Raw genomic sequence first — 17,930 nt, 5'->3', positions numbered from 1 at the left:
TATTAATCATAGTAACTGTCTAGGACAGTAGTTTTTGTATGGGGGCTGGTAGATTTTTGTCAGCAATTTGGCAAGGCTGGAACATATTCACAAGTTTTATCATCTGTGACAAATATCTGTGTAATATTTTTCATTTTACAAGTAATCCAAGTATGATTCAAGTCAAAGCTACCAGCATAAGATAAGCATTGTCTGCATGTTATTTAACTATCTCAAAACGCCATGAAGGCAAGAGTACAACAAAACAGAAACTGACTGCTGCACTCCAGCATTTTGTTGCGTGCACTGTACTGACCACAGCACTAGAAGGTGGCCTTTCACGTGTTTTTCAGACTGACTTACATCACTGCATTTATGGCATTTCATGATTCTTCTTTGCCTTTCACATTAATGAGTGGTAGGCCACACAGTACCACATGTGCCCTGCTTACTACAAGATGCTACATTCCACCATCCTCAGATGTACTGAGCATTAAATTTTATTGCATCTGTGAAATCTGGGAAAATATGAGAAACAGGAACAAGAATTTTATGTTTTACTCCCTTGTGGCTTCCACCCAAGACATCTTTCTCAGGTAATGTCACATGAGCAAACAAGCCAGACACAGAAGGAATGGAGATAAGCATGAAGCAAACTCTGTCTTTGAACTGTGGGGAAAGTAGGAACTGAACCAATGATCTCCCTTGCTCCTTCTGTGAGGATATATGAGCATAGCAGCTAAATGAAAGTTATATGAAAGCGAGTGTCTTCCCTGCCAGCCTGTCTGAAGCAAGTCCTGATGGAAATCCCATACAATTCTTGGTCATTGTGTCATGAGTTAAAAAGAAAAAGACTATTAGTTGTCCTTAGCTACCATTTCACACGGAGAAGGAAAGCACTCATGAATGGTCCTTAGCAGTATGATCTAAGAGCTCCAAGTGAAGGACCTTTACTTCTGACAGCTGAGACAGGGCTGCATGGCTCATTCTCTTTGTTGAAGATGTTGGGAGGGGTAGCAAAAGACAATCCCATCCCTAACTCAGGAGTAGTCCTTGGGAACTCAGCAAGCTAGAGCTCGCTGGTCTGCCTTTCTTTTACATGCGTTGCGCACATGTAGAGAAGAATGGAGCCAACAACTTTGTGGCTGAGGACTGGTGTTTAAAGTGGTCTGAAAAATATGGAGAGGCCTATCATCATCCTGTCCCCTGCCTAGCAGTTAATTCTATCCCTGCCCCCTCTTAACTCTCCAATTAATCCTTTGGCCCTAGTCCCAACATCAACTGTGCCCTGGTTCTTCTTAAAACTCTTAAAATTGTAAAGAGAAGCAAGAAAGTATGGAGAGCTACACAAGAACTATGAGCTCCTGCAACCTTCCAGGGAGAAATGCCTTGGGAGGAATGACATTTTGCAGAGGTTTTCAATCACATCTGTGTCCTGATATATTTTAAGCCTTTCCTGTGGACCAAAACTCAGAAGTGAGGCACAGGGTGTACTTTGGACCAGGACAACCACAACAGTGTTTGATTTTATGATAGCTCAGACACCTCATGAGTTATACTTGACAAATAAAAGTTGCGTGAATTGCAGTACTGAAAACAGCGTGCCAAGACACACTGCTTCAGGGCTGTCAGTTCAATGCAGTGTTTTACTTATTCATTAGATCAGACACTGAAGAACTGGGTTTGATTATAATATCTTTAGGACCAAGACCACCTAGTTGCTTGTACCATGGAACCTTATTCTGATTTGAGCCTCCAGGTGTACTGTTAAACAAATGAGTAACACAAGAGTCAGTATCACAACCATGTTGATATGGAACACATTGAAAGATGTTTATTTCCTACCCTTGACTAATGTCCCATGGTTCTTAATATTTCAAGTTGTCATCTTTGCTTTGGAAACATAAAGACAAACTTTGCATGCACATTATACTTGTGTCTCCTGCCCACCTTTACTGAATGTCTCTGCATTCCCTTCCTGAGAAAGATTTTAATCTCCCTGCAAAAGATAAGATAATGTCATTGCTATGTTGAAAACAGTTGAAATAGTCTCAACAGTTCTTCAATAAATGCATTAAAAACAGAGAAACAAGGTGCAGCCAGTCTCCCACCCAGCTGCTCACTCACTCACTCCCTGCTCTCATCCAGCAGGACAAGGGGAGAAAAGAGAAAAAAACAGGAAAGCGAAAGCTTGCGAGTCATGCTAAAGACAGGGACATTGCTTATCAACTACTGTTACAGGCAAAACAGACTCAAATTGGGGAAATTAATTTATTGCCAGCTAAAATAAATCATTATTGATTTGGGCAGTGGGAAACAAAAACAAGAAAAAGAAGAAACAAACATTTACACACTTAGAAAAAACACTTTTCCTCCACCTTTCCCAGGTTCAAGTTCACTTCAAGCACCTCTCCTCCCCTCCTTGTTATCACCACAGGTTGAACTTAGTCCCTTCAGTGAGGCACTGGGAAGTCCCTTCTTCCTTCTCACTCTTTTCCTCTGCTGCAGCATGGGTCCTCCACAGGATGCAGGGAATATGTGTTCCACTACAGAGCTGCTCCTCCTCTGACCTTGGTGTTCCCTCTGTTACTTTTCACTCTTTTCATTCCTTCCTCCTCTCTCTGGCTTTCTTTGCTCTTTCTTAAATATGGTTCCCCAAGGTGACACCATCTTGGCTGATGTGCTCAGCTGTGTCCTGTGAGGTGTCCGTTGGAGCTGGCTGTGTCTGGCACAAGGCAGCCCTGGCCTTCCTTCACAGAGGCCACCCCTACCCCCCACTGCCAGCATCTTGCAATTTATACCCAATACACAAGGTGTGACCTCCTCTGCAACAAAGTGGAGAGAAGCTGTCCCATCAAAAGCAGCAGTGGACTTTTGTAGATGTCTCACCCCACCAGCAGAGTGATCAGATCACTGCAGAGAGCATGGTTGAGGAGAACCACCAGAGGGTCATGATGGAAGAAGAGGAAACTACTCAAAGGCCGTGCGAACACTTGAGCTATTGGGAGGGACTGGGCAGGGCAGGCAAATTTCCAGTGGCATTTGAGAGTAGGCTGCAACTGAAACTGGAAGGAGAGACCTCTCAAACTGCTCAAGACCTCTATTTTCTCATCGTGTTAGCCTGTACCACAGCCTGATGACTGGCAGGAATGCAACTCTCAGGTTTTGAATACCAGGGTTGGCCAAGGACTGCTGCAGTGGTCTGCAGCAAGGACTGCAGCTGCCTTGTTGCCCCTCTTTGAGCACTGTTCCCAGCTGGGAGTTTCTCACCTGCAGAGCAGGACCGAAGCCCCTGCACAAGGAATGCCCATACTGATGTGTGTGAAGCAGAACTGCACTACAAAATGGCATAAATGTATGAAATATAGTAACACCTGCAAAAGTGCATAAGGTCCAAGACAACTGTATAACTTCAACTAGAGGAGGTGATAAGAGGACAGACTAATGAATGCTGCAGTTTGCTCTGAAGCCACATAGAGAAAATGCTGCCACAGGAAGAATATGTTCAGACACTGAGAACTTTGGGAGAACTAGCTAGGGCAGGTCACCAACTTGCCTAAAATAGCAGTATTGAAGTACAGAATTAGAAGAAGAGGGAGGAGCAGAGAAGGAAGGGGGGCAGTAGTCCAAGTTCTATTTTTCTTTTTTTTAATCCACCTAATTTCAGCATAGGCTTAAAAAAACCCTCCAGGGGATTCTTCCATCTAGCTTTTTTTCAAGCTCTGAAGCAAAATCTGGTTTTCTGTCTTTATCAGATCTCTTTGTTGTCCCACTTCTTTCTCCCATTCTAATATTTAATTGGCTTCAGTAGATATGATCTATTGCTAGTTCTGTGTCAGGCACTTGCCAGTAACTCCATGGGGTCTGAGTTTCCTCCAGTCACCTCATGCTCCTATTTAAAATATTTTAACCGGGAAGCTTAGATGACAGCATTTCAGAGACTACCATTTTGCAACAAAATTTCATCTGGTCAACATTAGGTCCACTAACCATGGTTGGAGTGAAAAATAATCTTGCCTTCATGTTGAGGCTGTACAGCTTCAGTTAAATGTGATTTGGAGTGGGATAACTTGCTACTAATAAACATCAGCACTGACAGCAGGAAAACTAGCTTTTGGCAATCCAAATTTCAAAGCACACTCGTTGGCAGTCTGGTACTCACTTTCTGTTTTTTGGAAAGATTTGAGTGTTTCTCAAAAATCACACTACTTTTTGGAGAAATAGTGGATTTTTCAGAGTTTCCAGGCTTTGGGAAGGACATAGATGAGGTACCTGTATATGGAAAGAAAATTAAAATCATGGGAAACTGAAGAAATTTAATATTACATAGTGCTATTGCTAGCCCCACTTCTAAATGGAGCTATTAAATGAAAAAGTAGGTCATAATATCCTTGGGAAAGACCTAAGAGGATATTCACAGCTGAAACAAGGATGAAGCAATGCCTCTTACATCACCCGAAAGCATACTGACAAACTGGTGAAAAAAAGTTTCATCTCTCTGGTTGTATGTAAGTTGATGAAGCACAAGAAGCCAGATGGGTGAAATATATATGTCAACCAAATATGATTGCAATGTCACTCTGTGAAATGAAGAAATGTCCACATTCCTCTCTGCAGTAAAAGGAATGCTAATACTCTGCAACTTTCACTTTCCCTTTCTTAGAAAACTTATCATTCATGAGTATGAGCAACTCCCCTGTAGGCAGCATAAGAGAGGCAGAGGTTTATGTATGTAACTTCAAAGGAGAGCAAAGTCCTCATACTGAGAGAATTTCACCTGAACTATAAGCTTGTCCTAAACTACAGAGCTTGGTTAACAACCTGTAAGGAATGATGTTGAGGTTTTCTCCAGATCTTCTTGCATTTTCAGGAGTATTCTCTCCTGCTCCAAGGCTTCTATGTATTTGGAATAGGACCAGGAAGCCTGCAAGAACCATTAAAAACCATCAGCCTCCAAACCAAATCACTGTAGTTCCTGGTCCATTTCAACAGTGAGACAAAAAACTTGTTTATGTTATATCTCTGTTACTGAATAATAACAATTATTAAGAAGATAAATTTTGTCATTACAAGACTGGAATCATGGGAAAAATAGTATTGCTGCAAATAAGCAAATCTCAAAATGCCATGAAATGCAACTCAAGCAAGTTTGATAGATAAGATGTTTACATACATTTCTTTTCCATCCCTGGTCTGTGTCCTATTCTCTCTCCTTTCATCTTCAAAACCTCAGTACAGCAGACCTTTACCCTCCCAAAATAAGTCTTTTGTGCTATTGAGGACTTGATTTTATCTCCCTGGCCCATCCTTCCAGTGGGTCCTTTCTCAAGTCATCAAAGGTCTCATTAGCCTCACAGTTCTTTCTGCCTGCCCTCTCTGGCGGAATGCTGCTACTGCTAGGGGCAGATCAACTAGAAATGTCATCCTTTCCTTTTCAAAGGAACAAATGTGGCTCTTTACATTGCAACAGCCACAGTTCAGGTGCCATGTAAATTTTAGGTCACTCTCCCAAAGCAGTGTGGGAACTGTACTTTTATTTGGCCTTTTTTTTTTTTTTTTTCCCCCTACAGCATAAGAAGTTTGGGGCTAATCCATCATGTTATTACTCAGTAAGAACTTCTAGCATCTTCTTATCTTGGAGATAAAACTGCTCTATAAAAGATTATTGCTCTTTCTGCAATTACCTGCCTCTTTTTGAGGGCTTAGGCATATGATATTGATGTACTGTCTCACTCAACTCACTCTTTTTTTTTTTTTTTTTTAAATAAGTATGAGCAAAAGTAAAAAGGTCCATTTAAGGGATAAGAGCATGAGCTTAACACTCAGAGTTTGCACGTGGTTTCAGGTTTTAGGAGTATTTCAGACTGCCTGTTTCTATATTCTGCTGATCGCTAACATAATGCCACAGGAAGAGCTCTATGCAGTACAAGCAGTGGCCGAAGTGCAATTTACTCCTGCATCACATGACATAGCTGTGATTATGTGGTTGCACAGATTCCCCATTATGTTATGGCAGTGTCAACTCAGCTATGAATTAGCCCTTGATGTGCCCAAGGTGGCGTGTCTGTTATTTCTGTTTCTCAATAAAATGACTGTTACCTTTTCACTACAGATTTGATGCATCGTGAGAGTTGTTGTGGAAGAAATACTGAAGAAGTATTTTCTCTCAGATTTTTCTATCCAAATACCTAGATTTCCTAAATGACTTCAGCTTCAGCTTTTGACATACAAGCAGAACAGGACTCAAGCCTCAACCAAGTTCTTTCCCAAGTTAATTTCACAAGTAATGAAAAGCTTCTTATTCAAGACTTCCTTTTCTTCAATTTATCTTTAAATATTCTTTTTAAATCTACACACATAAATGATTTAATATGCTGTTAAATATTAATACTACTCAGAACCTAAATCTTGAGAAAATTAAATAAACCTGTAATGTAGGTAAACATAATAGCAAAGTTAATTGTAGAAGAATGAACAGTTACTGAAGAACTGTGTGACAGTAGCATTCAAAACCAATCTCCGCCTTCCCATTCTCCTAAGATAATTTTATCTCTCTTGAATGATGATATCTGTAAGCAACATGTTTATTATTCACCTGCCACCCATATCCATCTGAAAATGATGCGGGTCCTCTCTCCACACCAAACTCATCCACGAAAGGACTGCTTGACAGACCAGTGAGGTTTGTCCCCACTTCTTTACCCTGCCAATAATAAGAATTCAAAATTAGATGTAAACAGTAGTTACTGAGCTAAAGTAAAAAGCAAAAATTAGCATTGGAAATGAGATAGTGTCATATGCAGTAATGTTCTGTAGTGCCCGATTTCATAATTCATCACGTTGGGCGCAATAAAAAATAGCAGAAGATACTACTTTTTTAAAGCATTTCTTTGTCCTAATCAGAGTTTCCTGACCTCTACGCTCCTGCACACTATCCTTTCAGATTCAGTACCTGCTCCAAAATACAGCTAAGTGAGAGGGCAGACCTGCAACAGATATATTTTTAGGACAGAGGCCATTGTCATCCTCTAATTTGGCCTCAAGAATAAATGTAGAACATGGGATTTGTCACAATTAATTCCAGCTTGGTCCAGTACCTGTGAATAAACTACAGTATACGTGTTAGGAAAACTGGCAATCAGATTTAAGACATTTACAGTGAAGGACAAGGCATTCTAACCCTTGGCAAACTGCTCGGGTGATTTGTCATTTTTGTGTTGTTTTACTGTTTTCCTAAGGCTGCACCTTTGCACGTTCTGTCTGATGATCCCAAAACTCTTTATGAACATTAATCAATGTTCATATTAAACTCACATAACTAACCCCACAACATCCCCATGAGACCAGTAATATAATCCTCCCATGTTGCAAATGAGAAACTAAGGAAAAAAGAGAGGTCAAATGGTTCCCAAAGTCACTCAGAAAGTCCCTGAAAGATCTGGAAAAGGATTAGAATATCCTATTTCCTTGTTCCCAAAGTGTCTTTTACTACTTCATCATCCTCATAGCCCTGTGAACCCATCATCTATAATGGTGACTTTTGGGTATAGAACGGCACAAAGTCACAGACATAACACGGGCAGTGTGATGTTCATCTTCTCTCCAGAAGCAGGCTTACTAACCTCTGTGGCACACTCAACTGATGGAACAGGGATGCCAAAGCAAGTACAGAAGTAGCATGTATACTAATATACTGCAGTTTATGTTTGCTAGCTTTCTCAGTGACAATGGTGAATTAAGGGAGGTCTTTAATAATGTCTTCTCATAATAAATCAGGCAACATTATGGCAATGTCACACCCCATGACATTAAATCACTTACTAACAAATAAACTTACTGCTGAATAGCTTAAAGAGAGATGAGGGAAACATGAAAAAGGAAAAATTAATGCTTATGGTTTTACCTTTCTCTGCTAAGGGCATGGAAGGAGTATGTACAGATTTACAGTGTAAGTTAAAACTATTTTGTACACTTGAAAGCAAAAAATCCAAAATCTATTTTGGAGGTAAAATGCAATTGTGTATACAACAAATTACAAACACTGGCATCAATGCAGTCTGCAAAAAGTGACTAATGACATTTTTTTAAGGTAAGTGGCATGTGCATCTAGCAGTTAACAAAGGAACAGATCCCCAAACAGGTCAAAGATGAGCCCATATAGCTGTGCCACACCAACGACAAATACCCCAAGACAGAATCTTTTAAGCTCAGTACTGAAGCAATTGTATTATACTGAATGTTCTAGCTTATTACACCCCGTACCTACCCATCTCTACCTCCCAGACACAAAACCAATATGGCAACGGACTGGAGGGGGCAGGGTGGGAAATACAAAGAAAAAAATGTAACTTCTAACACCAGCCAGAGATTTCCTCTCCTTCAACAGGAGCCCCGTGAAGCAGAGGAGCATCAACATTATTTTAAATGCCAAGAAACCATCACCTTCTACAAGCTGCCAAGTGAGCCTGCTATCGCTTATGTTGGATGAACCTTATCAGTATTCTTCAGGGATGCCAAATCATTTGAATAGTTATGTTTTCACTGAGGGGGCAGAAATGGCAGGCAAGCGAACAGGGAATGGCAAATTCTTTAAACAATAATAAAAAGGGAAGACATTTAAAAAAATTATCTGTTCCACTTATTCTTTCAATAAATTTTAAAAGGTAACTGTTTTACTGATTATTTTTCATGAGGAGAATAGTCTGCAAACTGTTTACTGAACTGCATTCTCTGTCACTTTCTAAAATTTCCTACCCTATTTCCCAGCTTAGAAGGGTAATTCACCTTTCCCATTTGTTCTCCATAAAAGCTAGGCTTTTGCCTTCCTGGCCAAGAATTGGTCTTTACTTCCTTGATCTTAATCAGAAATCTTATAGACAGGCAACAAACAGATGGAAAAAATAAGTCTGTGAAAACACAAAAGTGCATTACTTTGAAATACTGCGTTCTTGTACTGTAAGTATTGCCAATGGCCTTGCCAGACATAACTGTATGGACGCAACATGCTTTGGAGAAAGGAACATGAGTTCTTGGATTTTAGACTTCACTTGACATTGGTGTGTGGCCTTGAGTAACGCTTCACTGGTCCTCAGTTTTCATGTGTCTAAAAGAGGATAACAATGTATATGTGTTCTTATGGGCATACATGTCTCTATCTGTCCAGGTACTCATGTGGTTCTCATCATGAGTAACATCTCAACACATGTGTACATGGTATTTTAAAAATGTAAAGGTCTTTTAATGCTACTTATGATAGTTTGCAAGTCCAATAATTTCTCTGCCCTTAAAGGAATGTTCTCTCCTCAAAGCTGGCCAAACAATTACATTTCATAAAAAATAAACTTTTGCAAAGCCTATAATCAATAGGGGAAAAAAATCCATTATATTTTAATAATAAAATTCCAAGAAAAATAATTTTACAAGCAAACATTCCACTGTGGAGGTCACAGTTCTGCTAATGCACTGAAACTGTCTGGAAACTCATTGTGAACAGTCTAACAATTTCACTGTTAAAGCTGAGAAATAGTCAAGCAAAGACAAAGACTATACAAAGCATTTAGCACATAAATATTTTCTAAAATAATGTGCAGACTTTTCAAATTCTTCCTCTGAAAAATAGATATGAAATCGGGTTTGGTTTGGTTTTGCTTTCAATAGTGACCCAGAACTGTAAATTCTAAAATAGGATAGTACATACTGAAAGCACAAACAGGTCTGCAGTTACCCATTGTACACATGGACTGTACATAGATTTATTTTTTTTTAATTCAGCCCTCTTTTTTGCTATTCTCTTGGCACAAAATATTACTAAAATACATTTTCCCCTCTGCTTAATGAAAGGAGTATTCCATTGACTCATCTGCTTCAAGTTAAACAGATGTATATGCATTGGCAGGACTGGGAACTAATCGCCCTAGGACCGGGTCACATGTAAAGCTTGAATTCTAACAAAAATATTCCAGTAGCTTTGGATCTGGCTGAGAAAGGGATATTTGAATTCATGTATGTTTGCTCATGAAGGAGTTTATGCAGTTCATCAGCTGCCACCTGAAACTTTGTGAGTCTTACCTCTGCTGTTTTGCCTTTCTTCTTTCGTGTCTTTTTTCCCTTTTTTCTCTCCAAGGCAATTAGAATTTTGTCACTATCCAAATTGCTTCGAAACTTACAAAATTTCGGCCAGAATTTAAACAGAAGAGCAAATATGGTCATCTGCACACGAAGAAAAGAAAATCAATCTTAACCATATTAAGAAAACAGGGTTTACTGTAAAATAAAATGTAATTTACCATGAGAATGAAATAACTATTTCTTTTTGAATACACAGCCTTGTTCCTCCCACGTACTGTGTTCTGACATTTCAGCCCAACTTTGCTCGGCACATGCTTTTCATCAGTGTCTTTATTACTGGTGAGAAATCTTCCTAAAACACAGTTAAAAGGCACTTTCTTTTTTTATATTTCCCTAAACAATTGTTTGCATTAATGAAAACATCCATCATTTTTTACAAGTATTCCTGATAAAATATACACCAGTAGAATTGCTTTTGCACCACTGTTCTGCTCAAGTATTTCAAATATTCAGTTCATTAGGGAGAGGGGTTTTTTCCCCTCCTTAAGAGAAAGGAAATACTTTTTTGCCTCTGGAAAGGCTCTTAAACCACATTACAGATCTATGAGCAAATCTTGGATAATTTTTAAATGATATAATCTCTCACAGGGTCTTTTTTGAACTAGAATAAGAAAAACAATTTTAGAAAAGCAAACAGAGGGGCTCAGTGAATTCTGTTGCTGCACGTACTAAGGCTCACATTTTTCAATTTATTTAGATGTTTAATTCTCATTGAGAACTTGGCTTCAAAGGAGCCGAGCGTGCTCAGCACCTCACTGCTTCTGGCTCAACAGACTTGAAAGTGACATGTGAGTCGCTGTCATGTTCCAGTCACAGCTTTTTAGCCAAGTTCTTCCCTTGGTTTTGTGCCACATTTCTGGAGTTCACTGGGGTTTATACAGGCTGAAATGAGACTTCTTTCTCTTAGGACCTACATGAAGCCTTTTCTCTGACAAACCATTCATCTCTTGTGATCCGAACACTTTATGGACTCACAGTTGATGTTTAAAGGTGTTGGTGGCAATTTTATAGGAAAAAGAAGAGGAATTAACTTTCTTGGGTCTAGAAGGTATGTCAGAGAAGACAGTAATGAGGAATAAGAAAATAGTAAGCCTGTAGTAAAGGTTCACAAATTGCTGTTCAGTCTGATTAGCACAAAGATCAGAGAGAAAATTGTCTACAGCTATTTAATACAGACTTTCTGTAATAAATGGAAAGGCACTCAGTAAATTAATCTGTCTTTGTGCTTTACTCACATTTATGTTTTTTCATAAACTACAAAAACTACAAACTTTCAAACTACAGATTACTTCTCTAACACTAACCAAGTGGTAAAGAACAAGCAATTAAAAACATAGACAGAATTCATTTCTACTGCGGGAATTCCTAACACACACCTGGATAACACCTTTCCAGGATCAACTAGCTGGCAGAGATTGCCCAGATTATTGAGCAGTAAATATCTGAAGCCTCTCTGTCATCTCCATCATAGTCTTCATTGAATTGCATGACCATAGTGTTCTCTTGCATGCCTAGGCTTATGAATGGAGTCCATATTGTCACAAAAGCAACAGAGACCGTCCTTAAAATCAAGCACAGAGATTCTAGCCAGTGCTATTACAGATATTCTCCCAGCTTCTTACCTGTGCCTCTCTAAAAATGTAAGGTCCTAGTTCTTTCCTGTGCTCCAAAATCTTCTTTGCTTGTTCAGTTGGGATGTCAATCTGCAAAGCTGGGGGTACGGCAGAATTAATAAAGCGTTTGATAATAGCTGTAATCTTTTTCTGGACTGTGGCATCATCACAATGAGAATGGCACAAGTCCTGAAAGACAAAAAATAGCATTTTCTGTCAATGGAGAGAGAGATGCAAGATCCTTTACAGGGGCCCAGTGATTGAAGAGTAATAGCCATATAAAAATAATTATACAATAGGTCCCTTCAGTATGTAGGACAAAATTCTCATAGCAAATGTACATAGTCAAAGACATAGTGAAGACATGAGTGGGACTTCTGGTTTGTAAATGCAGATATATAGCAATTGCTTTTAGGTGATAATCTCTGCCTGCATGTTCTGATGGAACAGGATAGTTTTTATCCTGCATTCTGTCTAAGTACATTACTAGCAAATAGGAGACATTTCTGAAAAGAGAACTTCACCTACAGGTGTGAAATGCACTGATTCTCACAATGAGCCTGCTATGACTAGCATAACCATGATAACTAAAAGACAAAGAAATGCTCTAAATACTCCAAGAAAAGAGGGGAGTTATTTAGAGGGTACAATGTATGTCCAGGAATATTGGCACCAGAAGGGAAAATTTCAGCTACCAGTACAATCTCCCATTCATTGAAATCTTCTATTTTCCCCATTCATTAAGATTTTCTAGTTTCCCAAAACCTCAGTGTTTGACGTAACTCTGTGCAGAACAGAATACAAACCAAACCTGAACTTACAAGTCTGAGATATCAAAGAATCACTGGGGGGTTTCTACTTTTTAAAATGTTATTGTTATTGTAAAATCTGTTATTACTGCGTTTTCATACTTCGATGATGCTACCATTGGACTTTGACAAGAAGGAAGAACAATTCAAACTTCCTTCAAATGCTTTGAAACACAAACTTTCCATCTATCCATAAACATCAAGAAATTTCTATAACACTATGAGATTATCACATATATCTACTAAAGACACAATGGGCACTCTAGAGAATTTTCAGGAAGAGAGCTCTCTAAATGAAGAATATGCATTTAGTTTTGGTATAGGAGTCTGCATACTTACTTTGCAAAGAAATTAAAAACAGGGCTTTTAACCAGAAATGTGGTATGTGAAAGAACTGGTTTGTTTTATTATGAATACTTTTTAGTTTTGTTAAGGAAAAAAAGAATGATAACAGCTACAATGAAGAAAGTAAGGCAATACAAAACCATATTCAATATATCCTAAGAATATATCATGGCTTCCTTTGCTCATCTAGCACAGAAGGAAAGGCAGAGGGCTGTAGTAAGAGGGAAGACAAACAAGCCATATGATATGAAGAGGGATGAGACATGAACATAGAGGAACAGATGGAAGTGATCCTCAGAGTTATATTTCTTCATATTTGTTTTTAAAAAAAGAATTGTTTTTTGATTGTCCCAAGATGTGCCGCCAGCCCATGGGTTACAAGGAGCAATGCAGTCATTGACTTCTAAGAGGAGTTCTTTCTAATCTGATGGCATGATTGGGCTCAGACAATACAAGTTTGTGCTGTGCAAAGTGCTGCCCACGTCTTTGGCAATATTCCTCCAGTTCAGACTGACCCACAACACTCCTACTACTCCAGCCCTTTGCTTCTATAAAGAGCATCAACTGCCAACCATGACAAATTGCATGCATGTAGAAATATGGTCAGACTGTACTTTTTCTTGATAAGAAGACAAACAAAATTAACATAAATGAAGGAGAGGGGGTGGGACATAAAACAATGAAGGCTTTCTTCAGAGAGCAGATCCACAAAGAAAACAATCTAAAATACACTCCACATTAATTTACAGAAAGTTTCCACATCCTGCACAATGTAGCAATGAAGAGTCATAAATCTGAAAAAACAGCAAATATTTCAAGAAGGATTTATGATATGAAACTTCAGATGTCTTTATGTCAAGTTTCTATCCTAAGCTAAATCAGTCTGTAACCAAGAGAGAGACAGCAGCACACCCAGAGAGTATTTCAGCTGATGAGTCCTCGCTTAGGGGTTGCCCCCTGGAAACAGAGTTGCTTCAGCTTCTAAAGCAGACCCCAAATTCAAATGCATAAAATTAAACAGTGAAAATACACCCACATGCCTGCAGCAGGATCTCCAAGTGCTACTGCGGCATCAACTGTGTTTATCTCCTAATTTCTGAGCATGTTAGCTAACCTCATGCTCCCTGCCTGCCATGCGTGCACAGGCTATGGTCAGAAGCCCAGGAGAGGCTCAGCACACCGATAGCACTTTTGGATCAGCAATATCCCAGAGGCAAAGGGAGTGAGGAACAAGTCAAAGATCTGTGGTGCCACTGCATTTGGTCCAGGTGCTACTAGGAGGCTGCAGTGTGATTTAAAGGCTCACTCCAGAGTTTCCCATTGTGTTTCACCCCACGCAGCTGCAGTTTCACAAAGGGGAGAGAGGCAATTCCTGCTGGCCTTCCCCATCACGTTTCACCTTGGCCACATCCTCAGATGCAGTCAAATGTACAGAGTGCAAGGGAGCTGTGGTATGTGTTGTACATAGAAGCTTTTTGGGTAGATGCTATCTTTACATCTATACATTTGATTGAATTTAAAAGTTTTCTCTGGTTTTTGAGTGATTACCAAATTCAGCAATAATCCCATTATTTAACAGTATGTAACTATAGAGACAGAATGAACATTTTAACGCTTGTATATTTTCTACTGCTCAGCAGATGTATACCAAAATCTGGGCATTAGCTGGTTAGTAGTGTCCCTTTAGAGACTCAGAAGAATGTTACAGTTTGAAGAAGCATGAAGAAATAAAGGAATAATACATTCATGTCAAAATAGCTATCCTTAAGTAGTAAGGATTTGCATCAAACTAAAACCAGTTTAAACAGTGAAAGAGGTTTTACTATGAACAAAAAAATACCTAAAGATATTCTTGTTAAAATTCTCCTAATATAAGTAATGAATGCCTTTGCTTACAAATTGAATTAAAATCCCCTTGCTCCGTTTTACCACCATACCTTATATTTCTGAACCTCTTGCCAAAAGAGCACTCCATTCTCCAGCAGGTCTCCTTTCAGTGACACAAAGCGTTGAAACTGATTTGCTGTCACTGGATTCAACAGTGCTTTGCGGAAAGCAATTATTTCACTAGATGAAGAAACCCACTTATTGTCCACATGCTGTCAAAAGAAGAAATAAATGCACCAAATAAACTTTGTTTCAAAAAGCAATAACAAAGGCATTAGTTAGCGTAAACTGTCTGATTTTTATCTTTGCACTGACCCTAACTTTCAGTAGTTTATGAGTTTATGACATGGATACAATAGAATGTGGCAAGGTTTCATTTCTTTCTTTCCTTCTTTTTTCTTTTTTCTTTTTTTTTTTCCAGTTTGGTTTGGGCAACATTTTTTGGAAGACGTGATGGGAGAGGAAATGACTGACAATGATTTAGACCATATGACAACATACTATAAAGTATGGAAACAGCTATTGTTATTGATTATGGCAACAGGCTACTTTTCTAGAGAACAGTTTGAGTTTTGTGCAAACAAACAACAAAGAAAAAGGAACAGACAGACCACATAGCTTAAAGTTGTAAAATGCTTCTGACAGGGATCTCACCAAGAGAATGAGCTTTGAAATGTGTTGCTATGATCACCAACAGAAGCTGGAGAGTTTGCTCTCTGTGGAATAAAGCTACCAGTAATAAAAAAGAATTTAAAGTCATCAAGACATTTTGGAAATCCTCATGCTGCAAAACACAGAGCGGTAGGCAGCCAGGAAAGGGTGGAGCAAGAAAGATGGCTTATACAGGGACACTTTGTTTGAAATTAAGTTCAGGCTGGCCTGTCTTCATGAACAAACAGTTCTTGTGCTGTCACTGAGGAGCAAGCCAAACAACCCCCCTTTGTTATCAGATGGATGAATGAAAACTGTCTTCTAACAGTGGTGTAAAACTCTTGAAGTCCTGGAGGGATTGAGTGCTGTTCAATGGTCAGCATGGGACAGAAACATTTTTAGTTGTTGCAGACCGTCCTAGAAATCTAACCTGATTCTAAGCTGAAGGTCTTTCTTCAGCTTCTCTTAAAAACAGGCATTATACTTAGTTATGCTTATGGTTAGACCTCCACAGAGCCTGCCAGGAATGAGAGCGTCCCCTTATGAGAGGGTGGGTGGTGGTGGTCCAGAGGGCCCTTTGGTTAAAATAAAGGTGGCTCAGCTTAGACAGTAAGGTGGCATATTCTCAGCCCCCTCCAGTTCTCTAAACATGTATTATCCTCTGTGACCAGAATTTGAGCAACTTCTAGGAAAAATTATTTCTGGGACATATTCATGAAGGGAAGAACAAAACGTTGCTCCCACCCCTATACTAAGATATGAACACTGCTCATTTTATGGGTCAATCTTGAAGCAGAACATAGAAAATAACCCTCTTCCTGACAAACAAAGGGAAAACTCAGTTAACAGAACCCACATGCACTCTGGATCCCTTTCGAGCTAATGGTTTGCATGGATAATTGGTGACCGGGTCTCCAGTTTGATTTCAACAGACAATAAAAGTTCAACTGAATAAATGTACACAACTTGTATGTTGGCAATCACAGAGAGTTCACTGCTCTTCAAGAGGAAAAAACTGGCAAACATCTGATGAAATGTATTATTACAAAGGTTTAAGATGTTTAAAATTGATATTATCTCAGTGCTGTAAGATTAAAATACAATTCTAAATGAAACAGATACTGTGAGATATGATTAAACCTGCCCACTCCACTGCATACTTCACATTCCCTTTTGTGTCTGCACGTAATCCACTCGCAATAATAAATAAACTACCAGATGCTGGAATGAACAGCTTGTCCCAATAAGTCCACTGCATGCAAAATACAGATAAATGTGAATTAAAGGCACAATACCAGTTTGAGGAGGGTTAAGAGTGCTCCAAAGCCCAGGACAAGAAACGTGTTTTTTTCAAGTATGACCTCTCTAGACAGTAAGGGAGAGAAATTTACTGTGAACATGCAGCAGGGAGCTAAATTCACCAGTCATGTGAGTAATCAGTCCACTGTAGCAAATACAATTATACCTGGTTTTGACAGCATTATATTTGGACCTCACACTGTCAGCAGGGAAACTGTGAACGATGTGCAAGGTCCAAACAGAAAAGACAGTGAAACCACAGACAGAAGTGACACAGTAAACTTCACTTGCCTTCCACATCCTAGTTTTCTTCTCCTGTTTTTGGCATGAAAGATCTTCAGTTATGTCCCTTATCTATGGTTTGAACAAAAGATGATAATTGTATTTTTTAAATCTTCTTGTTTCATGTTCAGTACTCTAATGATTGAGACAACAGTGGTAAATTAGTTCATATGTCTTTGTATGGATCTTTATATGTGAAATGTGTTGTGGACTTACACTGAATACCACCCCTTGTTCAGCTATAAATGAGCACATGCTCATTAAGACTGGGGAAGACAAGAGGCAATAGTAGTCAAACTGTGCTCTTCCACTCGTTTACCTTACCCCTATGTTAGGAACAAATGTTGGGCTTGCTGGGTTTTTTTCGGTATGAAATGGTTTTAGTTCCTTTAGACAGCTGTATCAGAAATACAGACTTGATCCTGCAGCTTCTATGTAGCAAAAATACACCTCAAATCAAGGGCAGATTTTCTGAATAAGGACTACATAGCATGCCCACAGTGTTTGGTCACTGTGAAATATGAAGCCAAGCGGAGAATGTCATCTGGTTTCATTTCTTCTAAAATACTTTCTTCAAAAGACCTTTTCATCCTCTGAATTTGCAATAAGAAAGAGAAGAGAGCAGTCAGATGTAAATGGAGTTAGGAAAAGACTAAAAGCTCATTAGAAGTATGTATTTCCTGTAAACTGTTTATTAGAGTTGAATACAGCATTTTCCAAACTGCATGGGCTACTCTCCCTGACAGCAGGTGCAAGAAGAGGCATGAGACCCTAGCTTCCAGACCTGGGTAAGTCCAAGCTGGAGCAGAAACGAGGGGAAGAGTTCATTGCAGTGTTAACCCCTATGATCTGGTCCAAAGGGGCAGGGTTGGAGATTGTAATGGAAATAACTTTCAATTGTTGCAACCCAGGATTTGAGTTGCATGTTATAGGAATT

The 17,930-nt window shown here is 39.1% G+C and overlaps 1 protein-coding gene across 1 annotated transcript in view; it reads right to left on the bottom strand.

Annotated features, from left to right (window-relative positions):
- Positions 1-1,625: 1,625 nt before the first annotated feature.
- RGS22 (regulator of G protein signaling 22) overlaps positions 1,626-17,930 on the bottom strand; it is a 62,836-nt gene continuing 46,531 nt past the window's right edge. Inside the window, exons 20-28 of the mRNA XM_074901133.1 lie at positions 17,003-17,065; positions 14,812-14,973; positions 11,730-11,909; positions 10,027-10,188; positions 6,575-6,682; positions 4,801-4,903; positions 4,142-4,251; positions 3,153-3,271; positions 1,626-1,743 (exon numbers count right to left, since the gene is read on the bottom strand). Of these exons, the coding sequence (XP_074757234.1) occupies positions 1,626-1,743; positions 3,153-3,271; positions 4,142-4,251; positions 4,801-4,903; positions 6,575-6,682; positions 10,027-10,188; positions 11,730-11,909; positions 14,812-14,973; positions 17,003-17,065 (1,125 nt within the window). The remainder of the gene's footprint in view (positions 1,744-3,152; positions 3,272-4,141; positions 4,252-4,800; positions 4,904-6,574; positions 6,683-10,026; positions 10,189-11,729; positions 11,910-14,811; positions 14,974-17,002; positions 17,066-17,930) is intronic.

This window comes from Athene noctua, chromosome 2 (genome assembly GCF_965140245.1).
Source record: "Athene noctua chromosome 2, bAthNoc1.hap1.1, whole genome shotgun sequence".
NCBI classification, from domain to species: domain Eukaryota; kingdom Metazoa; phylum Chordata; class Aves; order Strigiformes; family Strigidae; genus Athene; species Athene noctua.
The sequence above is the reverse complement of the archived record's forward strand: the minus strand, read 5'-3'. Positions and strand labels throughout refer to the sequence as shown.